The following is a 22,842-nucleotide window of genomic DNA, read 5'->3' as shown; positions in this document are numbered from 1 at the left end:
ATGATTCATTACACTGGATGAAAGAAAGCGTATTCTCATTTATTCAGTGTTATCTTCTTTGCTTTTTACTGGCAATTTGGACTATGAATAATAAAGTTCAACTGAAAAATCACGAGTGAGTCACACTTCGTTTCCAGCAGTTTTATATATAAAAACAATATGCTGTTGAAATCAGAAACATTAAAATACAAATTATTCTTTTAAATAAAATATACATACATCAAAAACTGTTAGGCTTCTACAGATGCTCAATAATGTACAATAAACTCTGTGCATCAATAGATCACAAACATAGTTTTGAAATTAATATCAGATAAGAACCATTGCTTACAGTAATTATACTATATCGCTATACAAAGAGCCATCTGGAAATATCATAAATCATTACAGTTTATTTCAAATACTGGACTTTACAGTTTTTAGTGTTCAGCTTCAGCAAGAAGGACGAGTTCTCCATTTAAGAGGAACCTTGGGCCAAGAAGTGCTGAAAGAACTCCTGAGTCTTCCTCTTCTCTGCAAGATCCTGCTTTGTCGATGACCTCAGTAGTAAGGAGGCAAAAATGGTGGCTATGAATAAAGACAATAATTATTATTCATATTGCATAGTATGGAAAAATGGTCAATGCTGCATAATATACCAATGGGTGCCTCTTCTCAGGTTGTAACTCTGTATGAAATGTATTAACAGAATTTTATTTACTGATTTATTTATTTTTACATTAGTTAATTTTGATCATGTTAAGCATCTAATTAGACAGTGGAGGTTAGGGGACAGCCTGCTTTAGATTAAACAATGAAAAGGTAGTCACAATCAAAATACCAAACAGGATTTTCATGTATTTTTACATTCCAATGTAACATGTTGACTTTAGCACAAAGCAGCAGCTAATAATACCAGAGTCACAAATGAATGTGAAGAGCAACCTGCTTCCTTTTTCTTACCTAGGATGCTGACGTCTAATCGATTGCTAGCAGAATTCTTCAATAGCTCACGGAGAAAGGCAGCTAAATAGTTGAACACATTTTTATGGCACTGAGGTAGCATGGAAATAACCTACAGACAAAAAGAAATTAATATTACATCAAAAAGGCAGAAAATAACTTTTATAATTGAACAAATTTCGGAACTGAATAATGGTATTCAGTGATTGACTGCGGGCTGCCTCACTTACTTTCTCACACTGGCTGGCATTGGAGCAGTATTCTAGGCACTGCTGGTAAAAAGAGTAAGGAACCACAGGCTCTGGCAAGGCATCTAAGAAGAGAAGCAAGGCCTCTGCCACTGAGTGGTTACTGCCCGCTGCAGGTCAATATAAAGTCAAGGTTGTAATTTTTCAATTTTCAAATGTAGAAGTACCAAATAGGAGTCTTATATAATGTTACATCCTAGGAGTCTTTCAAGAGGACAAGTTAACCATCAGACAGAAATACAGAGTAGTATTTGGAATGTTTTTGTTACATCACCTAAGTATTACAATGGACACAGTATACCAGAAATCAGTAAATACGACAGTGAAGTGCTGACTTCATGCTTTAATTTGGGAATTGTTTTGAAGGATACGAAGGGAATCTGGCATCCCTGTGTCAAGGCAGTCCCTTATTTCTGCAAATTCACTCCGGAGCCCAGGTTGCTGAAATATGTCTTCCTGCAAACAAAGGAAAACACATTTTGACTCTTGGTGTCCTTTAAGAGTACAGGTGATCTGTGACTGAAAAAAATGTTTTACAGTTTGAGGCACAGTCTCGCTGCAATGGACTGAACTTCAGAATTTCAAAGCACCATCTTTTTTTAAATTAACTGAATCAAGATGAAATCCACACATCATTCAAACCAGCAGCTATACAAAGTTACTTGAGTTGCAGGCTCAACTACAGAGTGATGTCAGTGTTTTTGCAGCATCAAGAAAAACCTTTAAAACACTCAAAAAATAATTTTGCTTAAGTCCTGTGACCTGCAACAATCTTAATATATTTGTGCTTCTAAGCAAAAAGTTACAAGCAAAAAATTTTAGTGTGGTGTTATCTAATCTTCATACAGCAGCATTACCATCAAATTTTTCTGACCTGTTTGATCGCATTGCGAAACAAGTGATCCACCATCATCCAAAGCTCTTTCGGAATGTCAAGAGGCTTTTCAGTGTTTGCTGCATCTTCGGTACTGGACATTTCCGCCTGATGTTGAGAACAAACACGGTATGAAAACCAGCTGAGTTAAAATAGGCTCAACAGTCCAACAATCCATAAATTACTATGCTGAGACCTGAGACAAGAAAAAAGGAAGAACAGGCAGTTCAGCGGCCAACTAACCAGTTCACGGAGTGTCTCTTGCGGCATGTCTTGGATGGGCTCTCTCAGCTGACACAGCGAATGAAGAGAGGTGCCGTAGCAGCTCGGCAGGTAGTTGCCTGTCACAGAGATGAAGTAGTCTTTGCCCCGCTCTAGGTGGAGCACCAGGATGTCTTCGATCTGCTGTACCCCAGAGTTGAGCCCAGGTGCTGTTGAGCGGTTTACAAAAACCTCAAGCTCAATGTCCACCGAGCCACCTAGATATTGAGAGAGATGCATGTACAGATTAAGAAGGTTGTTGCTCCAGTCAATTGCTTTGTTGTAATAGGGATACCACAAGCAATTACTGAGATAGCACTGTTTCACCATTAATAAAGCACCATAAATACTCTGAAATAAATATTAATCTTGCAAAAGAAAAAAGTATAATACTGTAAATCTAAATAAATGATACCTCTCATTCCAAATATTTTGGGTTAAAGGGAGGTGATTAACGTTTTATGAAACTCAAACCTATGACTGCTAGATCAAATTGTGACTGTATGCATTTCTTACCCTGAGCAATGAAGCCTTTGGACGGATTGGCCGTGAGCCAGGGCTTGCAGTATGTGGGCTCATTTGGCTTTTGGATAAACTCAAACTGGCACGGGACCTGCCCATCATTGAAGAGGCTCAATGTTTCTGCCTGGTGCTGCATGAACTTTACATCCTTAAAGTGGAACTGAAAGAACAAAGATTTATGAGGCAAGATGAAAATCACTGTGATGCTACCGTATCCTTTAAATAACTGCATCAGGCTGAAAACCCACGATCAATACACGTCTTCATTACTGATGGTTTACATGCTGAGTACATCAAAGACACAATGAGAAGGCAATTCAATGTATGAGGTGTATCACAGCTCTAATTACACAATAATGAAATGTAAAGTGATAGGACATTTTACCTCTCGCTTGGACAAGGTTACAGATGGAATACATTCATTCTCCATTTTGTCGATATTGCGTACAATCTCTTCAAAGGTCTTCTTATAGGCTTCACCATTTACTCTCTTGATCTGGAAGAATTAACAGGAGGAAGTCAGGAGCAAAGAAACACTGCAGCTTACACCTCTGTTATAGGACTCTAAATTTTAAAAAAAATTAAAATAAAAGCTTTTACATGAACTGAGCAGATAAAGTCAAACATGACTGTACTTCTGCTCAGAAATATGCACGTGTTTCTAATGGTCAACAATATATATTTTTCCAGTGAGAAACCAAATAAAATAAATTAGAGATAAAACAAGTCAGAAAGCTGAATCATTTACCCCAATGACAAGCAGTGAACTGACAGGTTTGTGGTCACTGGTCTTCAGAGCCATATGACTCTGGTAATGCTGTTGGTCGATGTTCTTTCCTCTCCACAGGATACGGTCACACCATGCAGGGACGCGACATTTTTCACTAAATGCAGAGGAAATATCAGTATTTATTTATTAATTCTCAAGTGTGTGTGTTACAGTTCTACTAAGACAAAGTACTAAAATACATAAAGCAAAGATTACATCTGTCTCATAGTGTATTTGTGCATAATTGATCCAAGTTAATGATATGATTCCTGCAGGGAAATTTCATTGTTAGGTGGTGTGAGACACAAAATACCCAACAGCACTGTTTCACCAATTCAAGGCCACTAACTGTGAGACATGTTTAGTGATAATCTTAGTTAAGAGTGCAGCTTGGTGGCTAAATTACTTTTATTAAGACCACCAGTGCAAATTAATGAGCATTGTTCTTTTGTGATTAAACACACATAGTGTGAACATGTTTTACCTGCACACATAAGGCACGCTGTACAGAGCTGAGTAGTTTAATGACCAGGCAAGTCCCCTCTGCAATGTATTCACATTACTGCAGCATTCAACCCTAAACCCGAGGATAATGCAACTGTAGTATATCCTTGTAGCTATCGTAGTCTATATACTTTGATAAACTGTGTGTTCAGCAGCTCTGTAAATGGAGAGATTTTGTTTGTTTGTAATTGAGAAAGCTTCCATTAAATATTTAACAACTGAGACAGAATGCAGTGTCTCAACAGAGAAACCTTTCTGGGGTGAGTTGAATTGCTGTTGGGATCTCAGCAACGAAATCACATATTACTACTTCTTTCAGAAGTTATTCTAACAATATTATTAAAGACCGATCTTCTCAATAAAAATGTTGCATTCTTCATATGCAGTCAGGCTATTAAATTAGCTTACCTTGTATCCCACTTGTCAGAGCCAGTGTCGTATTTGTAGGTGGGCTGGAAATCAATCTCTCCCTCCTCAAAGCCCTCAAACACAGCCTCTTCATCGATCTGTCTCTTGAGCTAAAGATCACATGCGGCTGGTAAATATCCTCAATCAAACACGAATGATGAGTAATGACAATTTAAACAGAATAAAGAAAATGCATCATCGATATTACCTGATCATAACCGTGCAGCTTTTCAAAGTCCTTCTTGCTGATTAGCTCTTTCACCTTGTCAACATCAAGGTCAGTGATTCTGTAGTTGAGATCCCCAATCCATAAAATCACACTGATGAAAGAATTACAGAAAAACAGAGGCATAAATATGGAGTTAACCTGAATATGGATCCTAGCTGGAAACTGGATGAGAACATGCAATGTCATACTCAGCAGCAACATGTAGAGTAATTAATCCTAAACATGAATACAGAATGGCAGCCAATTTTTTATAGGATTGAAGGATTGCAGACAAATTTTTAGTCATCAGATTCCACTACACTGTGTATGATGTAGGTGCATAATACCTACAGAAAAATCCCCTTGCAAAATCTACAAATCCATCTGAATCTCAGTGTAACTCTAATCTATTATTAGTTACGCACTTGTGCTTCATGATAGTAAGTGGAGGCTGGTTAGGGTCAATCTGGCGAAACTGGAGACGACCGCAAATATCCTTATAGTCTTGATTACGTCTCTCATATTCTTCTGTGTGTGCAGCTAGGTGAGAGTTGACCACGCAGATATCAGAGTTGTGGAAACGAAAACGGATTGCCACAGCGCCCTTGTTTCCCTGTGAATAAGAAACAAACAGGAACAAAGAGAAAAGAATCCAGTCATGATGGTGGAAGTCAACTAAACACTCCTGAAAAAGATACAAAGTCAATTCTCTGCTTGACAGTAATGCAAACATTTTGATCCTTAGCATGTTTAAGGTGCTACTTGATGCATAATGCAGATTTTAAATACTGTAGGAAAGGATGGAGCAACCTTACAAAGGCTCCCTCTGGTCACCAGCCAGCCATCTGTTCTACACTGCAAGGACTGCTAAGTAAGCAAGGTTGCATACGAGACAAGAATAAAACATCCTGCAGCAGTGCATGAGGAACAAGGAGCTACTGAATGCAGTTCTTCAAAAAATAAATAAGCACTTGAAGTCCAAACAAGGAAGCAGAGAAGGTTCTGACATTTTATCATCACACCAAACCCCTTCTGCACATTATTACTTCATCTATTGCTATTTCCCTGCAGTTTTTATCCGTTAATGTAGAAGCTAAAATATTTTTTCTTTCATCTGTTGCAATAAGTTATGTTGATATGGAAAGTTACTGTTGATACTCATGCAATACTTTTTACTTGTGTGTATTTTAATGCTATGGAATTACAAATGCAACTGATGTAAAACTGAAACAATGGCAATGACATTATATAAAGCTGACTCTGCAAGGTTTCTTTCTAAAAGCAGTAGAATTGTTTGAAACATTTCAAGGATATTTAGGATATTGAGACGAGGGACAGCTTTTCCTGTTTTTTGTAGTCCGACAGTCACACAGTACAAACATGAATTTACTTGAAGCTCTGATCACAGCTGCTCTAATCAACCCAATGCTGCTACAATCTTTACACAACACCAGATAATAACATGATACTCTGTGCATGAAAGAAAGAGTTCTGTCCTCACCATCCTTCCCATGATGCCAGTGCCCACAGTCTCAGTCTCCACATCAGAGATGAACTCTGCATGTTCCTTCTTCACATAGAAGATCAGCATGATGCCCACCAGACGCACCAACTTCACCTGTAGCAGCCGAGGAGTAGTTTACAAATATAGGGTGATGCAGTTAAAGGAAAAGAAACATTTTAATTCACAGATAAATGTAATATGTAACTGGCTGAATGTTTATATTCATTAAGTGGTCACAGTGGAGATAAAGAAACCTTGTAGCCACGACAGACTCAAAAAGTGCTTTAATGCAGTTTTTGCTGCTCATATCAGCATCTTTTTTTTGCTTTTCAACCACAACTTGGTTTCAAATTATTTTTGCTCAATTTCAACTTCATATTTAGCAGCTGTGCAGTTGAAGACATTTATTTTCACCCCCTCTTATCTCAAGAAAAGCAGAAGCAGAAACTGACTTCTCAGACTATGAGGCATTTGCGCATGAGAGGAAGCAAAATAGTTGATAAGCCTCCTTGTCAATCCTACAGGAATCAACAATCACAAATGCATAATGTGTATTTTTCAGCTTGCTGAACTACACAGTGTCAATAACAGATCAGCCAAGAGTGCTTCAGTCTTCGCACTAACACTGGATGAAGAAATGACTAGAAAAGATTACAGTGTGACTGACACACATCCTGCATACCCTACGATGACTCAAATAAACCAGCCAGGCCAACAAATGAGGAAACGAATAAGACAGAGTCAGCACTCAGAGAAAAGAGAAGTACCTGAAAGTGAATAAGACAAAACAAAAAGAGACAGACCAAAAAGCAACATGTATAGTAAATATATAATCTCACTAAGCTCAGCAACCTAACAAGGATATGAAAACTGCTTATTGAGGGTAATAATCCATATAATATGATGTTACGGCAGTTACTATGGTCATAGACCGAAGGCGCATGAGGGTCTCAGCACTGTACTGTTATTGTACAGTGTATACTATGTCAATGTCAATGTCTTGAAAATATTTTAAAGTGTAATTGGCAAAAGCAGAATCGAAGAGAAGATTTAAGAAAAAAAAAAAAAAAAACTCCCTTACAAAGGCATACTTGGCTTCTGGATGCAAGGCCTCGAACACAGCCTTTGTCCACTCCTGCTCTTTGGGGGTGTCATTGAAGAAGAAAGCCTCTTTGCTAAGGTCAAGCTCCTGAAAACTACAAGCAAGGACAAAAACTTACTAAGAGTTAGATTCCCACTTTATCTAGAATTGCTGTGTTATTTACTAAACTTTTTCACTTCTTGCCCACCTGTGGGTGGGCATGTTCTGTACTTAAAACTGGTTCAATGGATGCATGCATCTGTCAGAGGGTTGTGTAGTATACATCTTTGTAAAGGGATTAAGCGGAAACTGCAAAGCTATTCTTCAGCAGGGAGAATGTAACTTACTTACCCCACGCAGTATATGTCAGGAGGGTTGGGAGTGCAGCTCAGCCAAGGCCGGAGGCTTTCTTTTGGTGTTTGTCCATTCACATTGTATGTGCCAAGAAAAAAGCTGAACCAGTATGGGGAAAGATGAGAAGTGGGCACAAAGGAGAAGAATACAGTTTTATTTTCTTTCAACAATAAATAGAATATTTGAGTTCATCCTGCCAACTGTGAGGGTCTCCAACATAACCATTGCATTCTCTGTGATTTCTAGTTTAGGAGACTGATTATCATTATCTCTATTATGCAGCTTTGCTGCTGTACAGCAGCATACATAGGTACATGTAGAGAAATTTTATTTAATGTATGCTGAATAATCACAATGGTTCTTTGTCAGAAATGGGTTTTCTTACTCATTTACTCTTAAGTGTGGAATTAGATTAACTTCAAAACAGCAAAATCTCACACAAACAAAAACATTCAACGTGAGTAAAACAAGTCATTTGAAACAACAGAGTGATGTATACAATTCATTTATCCTTTACTTTTCCATCACTGATCAGAATTTCTCTCTTGCCACCACTCTTGAAATTCACTGTTGAATTTCTCAGTGTCAATGCTGACACTAACCACTTGTGTGGGCAGGTGTTACAGGCTTGCATCCCCATTGGTCTGCAGCATTTTCAGTAGCAGCCAGCTACCCAAAGTGCTGTCACTCTATTTATTTTCCACTTGCATCATATATCCAAACACAACAATTGTAGCTGAGATACTTGTCTTGTTACATACATTAAACCTACTTTATATGCCTGCTGTACATACACAGATGGACAGCGAATGTGCCATGTTGTTGTGACACTCTCTAAGCACCACCAGTTAGCTTCCACTGGCGACTGTTGTGGCACCTGTGATGTGCATCTTTTTTTGGTTTCACAATATGTATTATGCTTTTGCTTTCTGTGTTGTAACTACAGGCTGATAGCAACAAACTAGTAATGCCAATAGGTCAGTGTCAGTGGTGTTAGCAATATCACTTCTGCCAGGAGGCCCCCACAGACAAATTAACTAGTTTGACGTGCAATGGAAAGTAGGCTGTTAAACTGTAAATAGCAAAGCTTTCTTGTCACTGACCGCTTTGCAAAAAGCTGGAGACCAAGACAACTCTGATTTACCTACCAAAACTAAAGTTTTATGTTCAATCTGAATATGACTAATTCAGCAGTGAATCTGAAAAAAAGAAGTTAGTGAAAGCGAAATCCTGATTAGCGAATGAAAATGAGAAAATACTGTAATTATAAAATAGAAAACATACAAAGTCAGACCTACAACTGTATACAGTACAAAAAACCGAGCAGCACTTGTGTAACTTAAATGCACTGCTGAAGGGCACCTCTGTGAGAAACCATGAGAGGGTCAAACCTTTGGCATGTACATCCACACCAAAATATATTCTGCACATCCAAATTGAAAACCACCTTCCTTCCATTCAATATCCTCATCTCTGACCTTCAGACAACTGCTGTTTTTGCACATCCTTTTTTTGCAAAGGCAGCATGGAGCTCTATATTTTGTGCTGACGGCCATCACACTGTATAACACTTTCCGTCCTAATGGGCCTAGAATCAGCGAACCGGAAAGGTGCTGAAGTTGTGTTTATACAAATATTCTGAACTGCTGTATTCCTAAGCTTTTATTCCTAGTCTGCAAATCAGCATGGATATTTGGTGTGTTCTCAATATGCACTACAATATGACCCAGTATAATACGGCTTTTTCTTGTCCAGCCTCCATTTCTGGTAAGGGCAACAGTTTAAGCATGCAATCCAATTAGCATGTTCATTACAAGTGCTTTTCATACAAATGTTTAAAATGAATGAATTATTTGCAACGATACAAATTTTGCATATTCCTTTCTTCACACATTTTTAAAAAACTATTTATGTCTTTTCTGGGTCATGTAGGGACAGGAGCCTTTCCAACATGCTTTGAGGAAAAGGTTGGGAAACATCTTGAAGCTTCTGAGTTGGTCTGGTGACGAAAACAAACACTTTTGGACTCAAACCTAACATATAATTTAGAGTTCCAATTAATCTGAGCAGATGTGTAGGGGTAAACCAAAGCCCCCAAAGGACACTGGTACCAAAATGTAAATTCCACAGAGGAAGAAGTGGGGCTTAGACTATAACATGGGACCTTTTTGGTTGCAGTAAACATGGATAATGATAATAACAATATTAGTGACACTGATTATATTTATTGTGCACTTTACACTACAGGTCATTAACATTTCTGCATGTTCTAACACAGTATACTGAATATTTACATATCAAATCCTTGAGTCACAATTTATGATATGTTTTAAATCATATATAAAATTATTTTTCCATTTTAAATGTATCTATGCTCCTTTAAAGGGTTTCAACATATGATTTTACAGATCTACCAACAGGTGGCAGTGTGGTCAGTGAATAAACCATTATGCTGAGTTCAGCAAATGCATATTTTTCAATCACCCAGTAGAAACAAAAATCCCTTAATAAAATGCATATGTCTCAGTTCTATAACTAAAAACAAATGGAAAAAAAAACTACCATATGATTCTGCTCTGGGTTGGTGCATTTCTAGACAGCGTCTGAGACAGTGGCTCTTAATTTAGTACCCAGAAATACAAACCCACAGATGTTGACTCATTCTTTTTACATAACACTTCTAGGATCCAAACTGTGCTCACAGTTACATTGTGGGGGCACACTGTTCCTGCATAAACCATCTTTTCAACAAATTTTAGAAACTTTTTGATGCTGGACTTACCAGTAGATTACAGGTCAGTGCATTAACTGTGTGCAAATATCCTGACTCATCTCATAAATTTGAAACTTCACAGCTTTTTTCTTTACAGTTTTCCTTGGAGATCTGGATAACAAACCGCTATAATGCAGTGGCATGAGGTTTTAAAAGTGTTTTGTTGGTGCAATATTTTGGCAAGGATTAAATGTTAAGTTGTCTTGATTTTAAATACTTCAATACACTGTTATACAACTTTCGTGACTGTTTAAGTAAACAAAATGAACAGCCAAAAGATCGTATCACACACCACTGGAGTAGATGAAACAGACACCTATACCTTTACCCAAAAGATAGAGACAGTACTAACATCAAGTAAGCATACAAATCATATGATTAGATTTATGAGCTATTCAATTAAATCAACATTACCTCAACATCTGTCTTTACTAATCTGCCAAACATTTTTTACCACAGGTCAAAACTAGCACAACAACAAAGAGTAGCATACCTGAAGGGCTCCAGATATGTGTACAGGTCTTCATTTTTCAGCAGCTCACACCTGATAAGGTTGTCACGCAGGCCAAACTGCGGCATGGCCAGTATCTGAGCTTTGTTCGACGGGGTGTGGCTGGACGAGCGCACCAGGTCATCCAGGTCATCCCGGTCCTCTCGACTGGAAATGCTCTGACTGAATACCGACAGAGAAGAAGTAACAGTAAGGTGTGAGTGGAGACAGACCAAGATAGAAACATTTTGTCACACTGGTGTGATTTCAGAGGGGACAAATATTAGTGTGATCATTAAATCCATGTTTGCATTGTGCTATTGCCAGTTAATTCTCAGAACGTCCTCTTGCCTTACTACATCAAGTCATGCTGAATGTTAAAATCATGGCATAGTAATTATGACATTACACTGTGCTCTGGTCTAGCTGGCTAATGTATGGTAGATCAACTGGAACAGGAACCCTGGCTATGCAGTGAAGCTCTGTTTCCATGTCATCAATGTGGAATGAGGCTGAAGGGAGAAGACGAAATGCAATATGCCTTGACACTGTAATCCTCAAGGAATACGCTGTAAATAAACTCCAGCTTAAAATAAAGGCATTCACTCCAAATGTGGCAGCACTGGCTTCCAGAGTAAACAACTGAACCAATTTACATTTTAGTACATTAAAACTTCCAGAAAAAGTAATTTTGTATCAGATAAAAACACATCCTCACTTTTTGCTAATGATGATCACTAAAACACATCCCTATTAAAATAGTTATAGTCAGGATGAAGGTTACAGTATAAAACAGGCTTTTCAAGCAAAGGAAAGTTGACTGCACATGATTTCACAAATTCCCAATATGTATCAAGTATTCAAGTGTTCTTCTGCCAGTTTCTTCCCTTTTGATGTCTTTCATGCTCCTTTGAAGATTCAGGGGAGCTTACGGTGGCAAAAAAACATGTTTTTTGCAAATACCCAATCTTGTAGTATTAGTAAGTAATCAAGTGGATACTTATGGGATGTATTTCCAGTAATTGTCATAGTTCCCAAGTGGCTGTTAAGACTACAAGGATGTGGAAGTTTATCAGATCTCATTGGGACATACTTGGGTAAGGAACTAAGTGTTACTATGTTGCAAATACTGCTCATTGCACAATGAAGCTCAGATCATTTGTTGGAAGAAGTAAGACTACAATGATGGCAGTTAAACACAAATTCAAGAACTCAAATGGAGCAATGTACAGTAAAAAGGATACTAAAATTAATAATCTACAATCCCAGGTTCTGTATATTAAAAATAACTAACAAAAAATGACATGCCACAATAGAGTGCTTTCTGTAGAATGAAATTATTAGCGATTGAACATATTCCACAAAATCTTTGGATTGGCAATATTCATCTTCGCGCTCTCAAATACTTCTTATTAGTCACATCAACAAGAGTAGAACATTGATATTTGGTGATGCTTATTGTGTATTTATTTATTTATTACTATGAAGTGATAAAAACTCTGAGTGTTACTATTGAAATAGGCAGCACTATCTTCTTAAAGTGCACAAGTAAGACACTGTTATTTGCTTTCACATGCAGATTTATTTAGAGTCACCATTAAATCAGCAACATTAATGAGCAACATTAAAAATACATTGTGGAGTTTTTGACCATTAGTCCTACTATAGAAAATTGTATTTGAGTGGGTGTTTAAGTTAGATGCAGAACACATTTCTGTGGGGTGTACTACGAAGCAAGTTTGGGATTTAAACCAGCTGTAAGAAGCGTCTCCCTTACACCAGTTAGTTTCCTGACAATTCTCTATAAGCGCCATAAATTCTCAGCTGAGGAAATGTTATATCCGCAAACCTATTGTGCTGTGCATTAGTCATCCCACCGAACAAGTGGGTAGTGTAGTAGTAGCTGTAGCATTGCACACTCTATGCACTGCCTTGCCAGAGAACCCTACATACATTCAGTTGGAGATCCAGAAAATGCACAATTAGGTTTTTATGCTTGGTCCTGATCTGCTGCCAAGACAGTTTTACACTGCTGGCGATGTAGCTATATAGAACAAAAATTTGAAATTTCATTCATCTGTTGGTATTTATCACAGAGAATATTCAATCAATAACATTCATTTCAATTTCAAGTCAAAAATTTGTGATTTGGGTTGTTGTGTGACCTAAATTTTCTTCAATATTATGTTTAAATGAATTAAGCTTAAAGTTAAACAATATGTTACAAATAGTCAACAAAGTGTGTTGAGTGGTCAAAATAAAACTTGAATCATTTGCAGAAGTAGCACTTTTTACAGTAAGAAATTTTTAGATTCTTCATTGTTCTCCATTACAACAACCTTTCCATCTTGACTAAATTAGGTGGTAAAAGATCGGTTGAATATGTGCATAAGGAAGAGGAAAAACTGGGTTAAGAATTAATGTTGATAACCACCACCATAATATCCATTATCTCTGACTGTGGTTTTAGGATTTGCTGCACTGGCTTACACAAAGAAAACTTGGCTTTGTCAAACTGATTTTATAGTACATCCCTCAGCTAATTGTTACACAGTACTCTACAGTATGAAATGGACAAATCAAATGTAGACAGAATGATACAGCTGACAGGTCACATTGGATCTAAACACTGCAAAATAATTTCTTTTAATTATTCAGCATTATCAGTAACATCTCCTGGAATACAAGAATACTCTACTGCTACCACTTTGCAAAAATACATTGTTGTGTAAAGAGCTTTGGCTTTCAGGGCTTCTACATGACAATGAATTAAATGGTTTTACCTTTCTGGGTTGGAATACACTTTGGACTTCTGTGTGCCACTGTTAGAACCTTTCTCCTTTTCTAAAGTTCCCTTTTTGTCTGATGATTTCTCTGTTCGGGAAAAGCAGGAGAGATCAAGCACAAATTAAATCACAGGATTGTTCTGCAAATTGCCCACCAGCATTGCCTGCACATTGAATCACTAATTAGCAACTTGCTTACAAGTTGCCAGTTAAGGCTGTGAAGAATGTATCACTGTGTAATGACAACTTCTGGGAGACCTTCCCAACTACATTATACTAAAATATGCTCACACTTTTGAGAGTCCAGGCAACTCACTCTAACAGGAATCCATCCCTTAGCAAACCAATCTTTCAGCCTATTAATAACTACAATTGAGAATGAATTGAAGCTAACTATGGCAAAGAAGAAAAACAAACGTAGGTCAATCATAAAAACGCCAAGTCAGGGCTCATTTGTTGCATTTAATCAGCTCAGGCTGCCTTTTGCAGTTGGTTGCTGTTATTGCATTCTAAGTAGCTAGATTTAATGGCTGAGTGTGAAGCATGAGACAGCATTGCCCCTGTCTCCTGCAGCTTGGCAGGGAACACAGCTGGCTTCACTGAAAAGGAAAGCCAGGTTCTTTGAGCAGGAAATTAAACTCTAAAAAATTATAGCATGCTACATTAAGACTGCATCTGACAGACAGGACTACATGGATGACCATAAAGATTAGATATATTACACAAAAAACACACAAGACTTTAATTTTTGTTTTTTAACATTACACCTAACTGGCAACGTAAAAGCCAATTTGTCTCACAGTCTTGTTTTCTCATCTGTCTGTGTGCAACATGCAACATAAGCAAATGCACTTACATTTCACAACTGGGCATGGATATTAACAGGACTACAATGAATGAACATTAAAAATAAAGATTGTATCACATATTAAAAACAACATGTGACAGAAGTAGTTTGGTAAATCACAAGTTATAAACCAGTGAAACAAAAACAGGCACATTTCAAAAGCATTTAGAGTTAAACTAAGTGTGAACTAAACTGAAAAATGTTCAATTTAAACTGCCAACATCATTTACTCTGCATCTTAGTTTCATAAAGGAAATGCCCACCCTACTTTTATTAACAAACCAGATCTTGATACATGTACCAAACCCTAAGTGTAAACATGGTTTGTTTAAGGTTTGTTTCATTTCGTAAAGAATAAATAACAAGGACACAGAAGATTTCAAGCTAGTAAACTTCAAAGCACCATGTAAAAAAAATATCCCCCAAAGTCACTTTGTAGTTTCTATAAAAAGGAAAAGCTCTTCGTTTGATTGAGAAAACTGTCAGCAAACTGTGAAATGACTTTTGAACAGAGTGCTTTAGGAATGTCACAACTGAGAAGGTGAAAATCTCCTTGTGTAGGCACAGAAAACCCACATGTTGCTGTCAAATTCAGTTTAAGTTAAAAAGAGAACCATAAGAGAACAGGTGTTTATGCTGTTATACTCAACGCAAAAATAGAGGGAACTTTCAAAACCAGACACCAATTTTAAGTCTTGTTTTAAATGCAAACATTGTAGTTGTTCGCAAAAAGAACACAAATACACATACATGATCTCATCAAATAAGTGCGACAGCTTTTGGCAACACTGAATTCAAGCTGGTGAGTGTTTACTGCTGTTAACACCCAGCTGAAATCATTTCTTGTTTAAAAGTTTGGCAGATAGCTTTTTGGAACTACATCTTTTTAAACTGCAACGCTGCTTATTGATGTAATTTAATATGCTGTAATGTTCTTTATTAGTCATCCACTACTCATGTAAGTAAACCTAACCATTACTTCAACTGCTATTTGTAAGTGGTACCTGAATGAGGCCCTGGCACCACGAGGGTCCTGTGTGTGAGTAGTTCAGTTAATACAAGGCATATTTTACATTCCTGCACATGCTTCAGTATTTTTAACCAGCTAAGGAGCTTAAATAAACTCACAACCACTGACAAAGTGGTTGCACGAAGTCTGACCAAGTGCAGTTTCTCATGCCTGTGCCTCTCTATCTGTAGTTTATCATAAGCCTGCATAAATGTCAACCTGCTCTATCAGATCGCAGACTCTTCCGTATTAAAACAGCTTCGTTTTTTTTTTTTTAAATTACAACAGCACAAAGTTCAGCATTACACAACTCCACTACAAGTACAGAATGAATTAATTGATTTGTCTTTACTCTCAACTGTGGATTTACTCTTCTATTGTTAATCTTTCCATAATGAAACACCTGGATCTTTTGCAGCTTAATGAAGCAGAGGTTTCTGTTGTAATAGCAAAGCAGGCAGTAAACACCTTAATCTCAATGAGAGGCGGTTGGGGGAAAGTTTACAGACAACTGATTTAAGCTAAGCGGCTAGTTTAGCGAAAGAGGATGAGCAGCAAGTGAAAGGTACTGTTTGAAAATAGAGGATTAAGAGCAAACTGCCTAGAAATCAAGGCAAAAACAGTGTCTCACTGAACAGCACTATTGTGTGCCACTAAAACACAATATTGCAACATCAATCACAACAGGTGTGTCACTTTCTGTCACTTAGCGACCACTGATACCGTCTATATTAAGTCAGCGTTAGCATTCGCTTTAAGTGTTTTCGTCGTTTACGTAAAATTCGCGGTTTGCTTAATATGAGGCAACGACAGGCGTCGTTATTGCTTCTACGAGGACTCAAAATCAATCACTAATCCGCCTAACGAGCCCTTCAGCTAATGTGGCTAAAGTTAGCCTATTTCAAATGAAAACTACTACTGCTCGCTAGCATTAGCCAGGACGCTAGCTAGTCTCAGCTACTTGGATTACGCGTCGCGGTTTCCTTCCACCTCCTCAAAGTGAACAAATGAAGCCAGAAATATTTTTCATACCAGAGTCTCTCATCACCCTGGACATTTCCCTGTGCCGCTCCTACGCATTCTGTTCACAAGATCAACGTCCAGCCTGTTTCAGACCTGCCTGTGCAAACGTTATAGTAGGAGGAGTTTACCTTTTCCTGCTGCAGACACGAAGAAAACAATGTGCTAAATGTAACCGGAAATGCTACATTACATCAATAATATAGTAGGAAGTTCAGCTCTTTAAGATTCATTGAAAAAAGGGAAAAATATGTATTCAGTCTTTTTGTTTGTATAACTCTTGACATTTAGATGGCCAAAATATGGCCATCACTCCACTATACTCTTTGATGGCATCCTGTAAGGGTCATTTTATTGGTGTGATTTGTATATGAACGTCAGATGTTTTGCATGCATGTCAACACCAGCATGCGATTTAGCGTAGCATGCATAAACATGATGATGTATGAAATTTGCATGAAATGGGACATCAAGATGAAGATAAAGTTCACAAACATCATGACTCAAAGATCTCATATGGATTGCCACATTATATGGGGTGGCCTATTATGTGTATATTGTTTAGTTACTTCATAGGAAGTAGATGCTGTGCTATTAAAAGTCTCTATTGTTTGGTTTCGTTTTGTGCTTATGATTTTATTTTGAAATTAAATGACACATTCAAAGGGCGGTTATGCTTTTGGTATTTACAGTCTAACAGAGTGAAACAAATAAATTTCGCGTACTATTGTTTCCATGTCCCAACATAATATTGTTAATAATAACAGAATTCCACTTACTTCTGGCAGGCTCCTTATCCTGTTATTGCCATGCACACAATAATTAAAACACTTCCATGTAATGGAGACAAATGAATGTTATTTGTTGCACCTATGTCTATGTCATTATGTTTTACATTATAACTCATGCACACGGTGACCCAGTTTCCAAGGAAGTTTCATTTGCAAAGTCGCACAGTTTTATGATGCAACCTTTTCATGCATCATAAAATTGCCTGTCTTGTCATCCACTGCACAGATCCACCGCTGGTAGAGCTATTTAATCTTTTTGGGATATGGGGACGCTTGCTGTGACCTTGTACAAATAGTATAAGATGACAAACCTGTTTTCTGATGCTGGTTGAGTTTAGAAAGTGTTGTGCCTAGGGGTGCTATGGCTTGTTTGACAGCTCCCTGGCCTCTGGTGCCTTTGTGGTACTTGTTGATCCACTCAAATTTTGGTGCCTGTGTGGGAGACCTGCAAACATCTGGAGAAAGACAAACGAGAAGAGAAACAGAGTAAATGTGGATTTATATTGTGTGAGTGAAGACTGTTAGAGGAGCTTTGCATTTTCTCCTGGATTTTTTTGTCATGCAAAAGTGGGACCTAAGAACAACACAAATGGTAAGGCTCATAGTATACACAAGAACACTTTTGTACCACATAGAATAATGATATTTTAAGCAGCAAATTTCTATTTCTTGTTTCTGCACTGAACTGTGCTCTATATCTGTAAGATCACCTCTACACTTACAATTTTTTTTATCAGCTTTAGGCTTACCTTTACCATTTCTCAGACTCTTGCATTTCACAACAACAGATGTAAGGTCGCTTTTTCTTTCCATCACTGGTCCCCCTCAGAAAATTAAAAGCTTTTGTGGCACAACGTAGAGTGCCACGAAAAAATGAAGCCCGAATAACATATCAGTCCATGTCTGCATGGGACTTCCACTGTGAAACTAGAGAGCTAGTGGTGAGTGACCCATCCCCAACAAAGCAGATTCATTCTTTCAATGGCTTTTCCATTCAGATGCACCGAAAACAGACTGTAAAAAAAAAAAAGTAGTTCAAGACAAGTACAGAAGAGAAAGTAACAAATCCTATTTAAATTGCTTTCACCTTGTTCTTTTGAAAACACTGGCCATGAAAGCAACAAACGAAAGGATACGATCCAAACTCCACCCTTCTCTCTCTGTCTGCTTGTATCTCTTTCACTGTCAACCATACATCATGTTCCCACGATGAGTGACCGATGACGTGACACCACCAGTTTGTAGCGCTAGAATTGGTGTAAGGTGTAAACCACAGACACATGCGGTCTAACAAATGCATTTGTGTCTTTATTTCCTTTTTAATTTTAGCGTAGTCCAGCATAAAGTTTCAAGAACAAAGAAATTTTGTAGTTTCCCGCATAAAGTAACCTCAAAGTAACTGAAAACTGGCTGAACAAGTTCCCTCCCAACAGATGGCTAGAGGAGATAATTTGTGCTTATTCATACATAACTGCCTTTAACTTTCCACAGAAAATAAAACTGAAACATTTTAACAACTAAATCCATGCAAGTGAGCGTCCATGTAGGTGCGTCTGTCCAGTTTGTAGCTGACACCAATGAACCCCCAACTTTCACAGGGTCCAGGATGTTTCAAAGGCCACATGACATGTAAGCAGATTACATCGGGTCCAACTTACCACTCCACGCCTTGTTGACTTCACCCAAGAAGATGCGTGAATGCGACCCAAAAGGAAGTCTGAGCTCTAACTCTTGGTCCTGGAAGCTTATTCTTACTCTGGTATCAGCACCTATAGTCAATTTAAGATCACAGGAAAACATTCAATGTTCATGTCCATGTGTTGGATCACTTTTGTAGCCCATCATGACTGAACTGTGATGGAAATGAAGGCAACTCACCCACAACCACAAGTTCCTCTGGTGAGGCAACTAAAAAGGGTGGACCACAAGAAAGGCGTTAGATTACTTCAGGGAAATAACTGTCATGTCATTGTTTTCTAGTTTAAATAACAGTTTGAACATTTGTTTGAGATGAGGGAAACTAAATGATTGTTGTTCACCTTCAACAACAGCAAAGTCGAGGGAGATGGGTATAATGTCCTCCAGTGATACGTCTTCAGCGGTAATGGCCATTCTTCGATGAGTATAAATAAAGATCCTGCAAAACATTGCAAGATATTTACTCTCAAATGAAGTTATAATGCACTTTAATTGTCACATCCATACTGGTTTATATATAATACATCATTTTGGTTAGTTTGTCAGACCACTGTTTCAATTCTGAGCTAATTTTCAAGGGTGTGGTGTTTTCCTGGATTACCTCATGCTGCCATCCCCTCCTCTAACAAACCATATTTTTAGAATTCATGTGCATTGTGAATTTATACAAAGAAACTGAACAAACTTACGCATATTCTTTTGCAGACTCCACCAGTCCCAGCAACCTGCTCTCTTCGACATCATCAAAGAGGACATCGCATTGGACAGCATGTTTACAGTTTAGTGAAGGACAGAATGGGAATTTTGCTCTTCTATGGCACCTTTCATTTCACTTTCATTGTCAAGGGTTCCTTTCTTTCATTTCAACTGAATTTGCTGCAGTGGGCAATACTGAAACTTTTGTTTGTATTTGATGTCTGTTTCCATTATTTATTAATTCCACTGCAATCAGTATGGAAATATTACAGTTTTTTATTTCACTGCATTTTTCTACTGAGCTATAACACACTCATAAACTATTAGTTTATATAACATGACATTTTTTACAGGTACCCAGCAGTATGTAGAAGCGTTTAGAAACACCTCACCAAATTCAACATTAAAATGCTGCTTGTTGGTGATCATTTATAGTAATCTGATATAATATTACGCAATTGCAATTATATGCAGTCCTGCCACATAAAATGCACTCTAGGTATTGACACATTATGTAAATTTTACTTGGACTGAAGAAACAATTTGAATATTTTGGATAACAGTTTACTGTCCCCCAGCATTCTGACCTTTTCTATCACTGCCTGAGTTGGTGAAACAAAGTTGCCATCTTGTGGATAAAAGTTCTTACTACAGTAATAAATACAGCCATGGAAAGTCACTTCTGACCAAACCCGTTTCCTACTAAAACCTACGTACACCGTAAATACTCAGCCTGGATTTAAATCACAGCCTAAATAAAGCAGTACTTTTTATTTAGAGAAGTATCAACCACAGTCCAGTCTTACAGGCCTCTCTTCTGGCTCTGATATTCCTCAACTGTCATGCCAATCACCAATCAACTTTTTTTTTTTTTTTTTTTTTTTTTTTTTTTAAAGTTTGAAGGAAGATAATCCTCGATTTGAATCTTTGATAAAGGATACTATGGCACAGTTATCATCCTTCTCCAGAGTTTCTTGAATTGCGACGGACTGATCCATTCTGGAAACAAGTCACTTGAGTGACAACTTCGGCACCACGTTTCCCAGACGAAAATCAGCGGAGGACTTTCGGGTGTCCCGGTTATTTCTCTCTGAAGGGGAACCAAAGTGTGCGGCGGGAAGAAAGACGGTGCAGGGGATCCGTATAATCCGACATTATTCCCTTTTCGAACCAGATGTTTTCTGCTTTCCTCCGCCGCTAGCCCAACCCGACCCAGTCTGCCACGCACTGATCCAGGATCGCTGGGTGCACCCACCGTGACGTCACACCTAGGCTGTCATCAGCTCGGTTTGGTTTGGATTAGGCCTCAGAGGGTGATCCTAAGAAGATTATATCTTACAATAGATCCCTACTCCTACCAAGTTATATCAAAGCTTTCGAGGAAGTTCTGACAAACTAATTGGTAAACAATCCCAAAGTGGTCTTTTTTTTCGATTCCCCTCATAGACCCCAACCGGTGGAGGCAGATGGCCGCCTTCCCTGAGGTTATTTCTGTTGGAGGTTTCGTTTCCTCTATTTTAGTTTTTTGTATTCCTTCCCACTTTTCCCTGACTGCTTGCTCAGGGAATCCAAAGGCAATTTTGGATTTTTGTGTTCTCTGTTCTGTTTCATCAAATTCATAAGGTCTGTTCCTTACTATAATATGCGCTGTGAGATGACATGTTGTGAATGTAGAAATAAAATGGAATTAAATGTTATTATGTATTTTATATATATATATATATATATATATATATATATATATATATATATATATATATATATATATATATATATATATATATATATATATATATATATATATATATATACACACATATATATATATATATACACACATACACAGAGACAGAGAGAGAGAGAGAGAGAGAGAGAGAGAGAGAGATAGTGTCACAGGTGTCATACACACTCTTTAAATATTCTGTATTCTGGAAAGTTCCTAATAGAGCTTTATTCTTGAATTTAACTGATGACTTCCCAAAGTGACATCCACTTAACATACTGGTGAAGTCATGTGACAGTATGTGAATTGCTGTCTCCATGACATCATTTCCAAAATGGTGGTGTGCCTGGTGAGCACACGGGAGAAAACTTTTAAAATGCTTGTTTTTGACAGCAAAGAAAAGTTTCAACCCATGTAACAATTGTAATCCTTTAATAACATGTCCAAGATCGCATTTAAGCTGTTCTGACTACATTCCTTACACAAACTGATATATTACCAGTTTGGAAAAAATCGCTGAGGTATACATGTTGGGTCTTCAACCTAAAAATTGTTGTGGAAAATGCCATGTGATGTATTTGTCACAAAAAGAAAAATGACAGTGACTTGCTCAAATAATTAAGCTCAGTTAAGTTTTATGAATTTATTGTGCGTCATTCATTTGAAAGCACATTTACACAAATATAAACAAAGAAAATAATGTCAGGTTAAAAAAAATTAGTAATAAAATGTATCATGACACATGTTTGGCATATCAGTCCCAAAACTGCACCTTCTCTTTAGCTGAAACACTTTTTTTGGTTAAAAAAAACAAACAAAAAAAACCACATACAAACAGGACTTTATTATCCTATGTTGGTCCTGTTTGAGCGTCTCTTTTAAATTTGTAGTATGAATAAGCAGACATTGTACAGTGTTCAGGATTCACTTTGATAGATGATGAAGTCAGATGAAGACCCTGAAAACTCTGATTACACTCCCAGCAACAAAGGGATGGAGAATGACTATTCAAGTGCATCTAGTGATTCAGACGTTAATGAATCAAATGATTTAGATTACGTACCACAGCCAAACATGGACCCTTCCTTGCTTGTGTTGTATCTACTCTTAGTTGTATATCACTTTGGATAAAAAGCTAAATGCTAAATGAAATGTATGAATTGCAGACCCAGGGCAGCAAAATACATCTGTCCCAAAAAAAAAAGAAGCAAAAAACAAGTTTTTCCATGCTGCATGTGTTGCAAGGTACAACTATCACAGGAAGTCATGGAGGTGGTACCTCGGTCTGTTCTGGAAAACCCTCATGTCAGGCCTTGTCAATGTATGGCTGATCT

At 37.6% G+C, this 22,842-nt stretch overlaps 1 protein-coding gene across 3 annotated transcripts; it reads right to left on the bottom strand.

Annotated features, from left to right (window-relative positions):
• Positions 1-126: 126 nt before the first annotated feature.
• On the bottom strand, positions 127-21,024 carry inpp5b (inositol polyphosphate-5-phosphatase B). 3 transcript variants are annotated; one of them, XM_035950832.2, is made up of 23 exons: positions 20,727-21,024; positions 19,779-19,858; positions 19,431-19,528; positions 19,270-19,299; positions 19,050-19,160; positions 17,703-17,846; positions 13,722-13,812; positions 10,942-11,121; positions 7,673-7,774; positions 7,322-7,436; positions 6,238-6,354; positions 5,162-5,349; positions 4,737-4,848; positions 4,529-4,638; positions 3,596-3,731; positions 3,233-3,343; positions 2,842-3,007; positions 2,308-2,543; positions 2,065-2,172; positions 1,562-1,646; positions 1,173-1,300; positions 943-1,054; positions 127-567 (listed from the first exon to the last, which is right to left on the bottom strand). In XM_035950832.2, exons 1-23 carry the CDS (start codon positions 20,781-20,783, stop codon positions 458-460), a joined length of 2,727 nt encoding a protein of 908 aa, XP_035806725.2. In that variant the 5' UTR covers positions 20,784-21,024; the 3' UTR covers positions 127-457. The 3 variants fall into 3 exon arrangements, with proteins under 3 accessions (XP_035806725.2, XP_023131753.2, XP_023131755.2); XM_023275985.3 differs by lacking the exons at positions 19,050-19,160; positions 19,270-19,299; positions 19,431-19,528; positions 19,779-19,858; positions 20,727-21,024 and adding an exon at positions 18,141-18,381; XM_023275987.3 differs by lacking the exons at positions 17,703-17,846; positions 19,050-19,160; positions 19,270-19,299; ... (1 more) ...; positions 19,779-19,858; positions 20,727-21,024 and adding an exon at positions 16,613-16,765.
• Between the last annotated feature and the right edge of the window lie 1,818 nt (positions 21,025-22,842).

This window comes from Amphiprion ocellaris, chromosome 9, assembly GCF_022539595.1.
Source record: "Amphiprion ocellaris isolate individual 3 ecotype Okinawa chromosome 9, ASM2253959v1, whole genome shotgun sequence".
Lineage (NCBI taxonomy): Eukaryota > Metazoa > Chordata > Actinopteri > Pomacentridae > Amphiprion > Amphiprion ocellaris.
The sequence above is the reverse complement of the archived record's forward strand: the minus strand, read 5'-3'. Positions and strand labels throughout refer to the sequence as shown.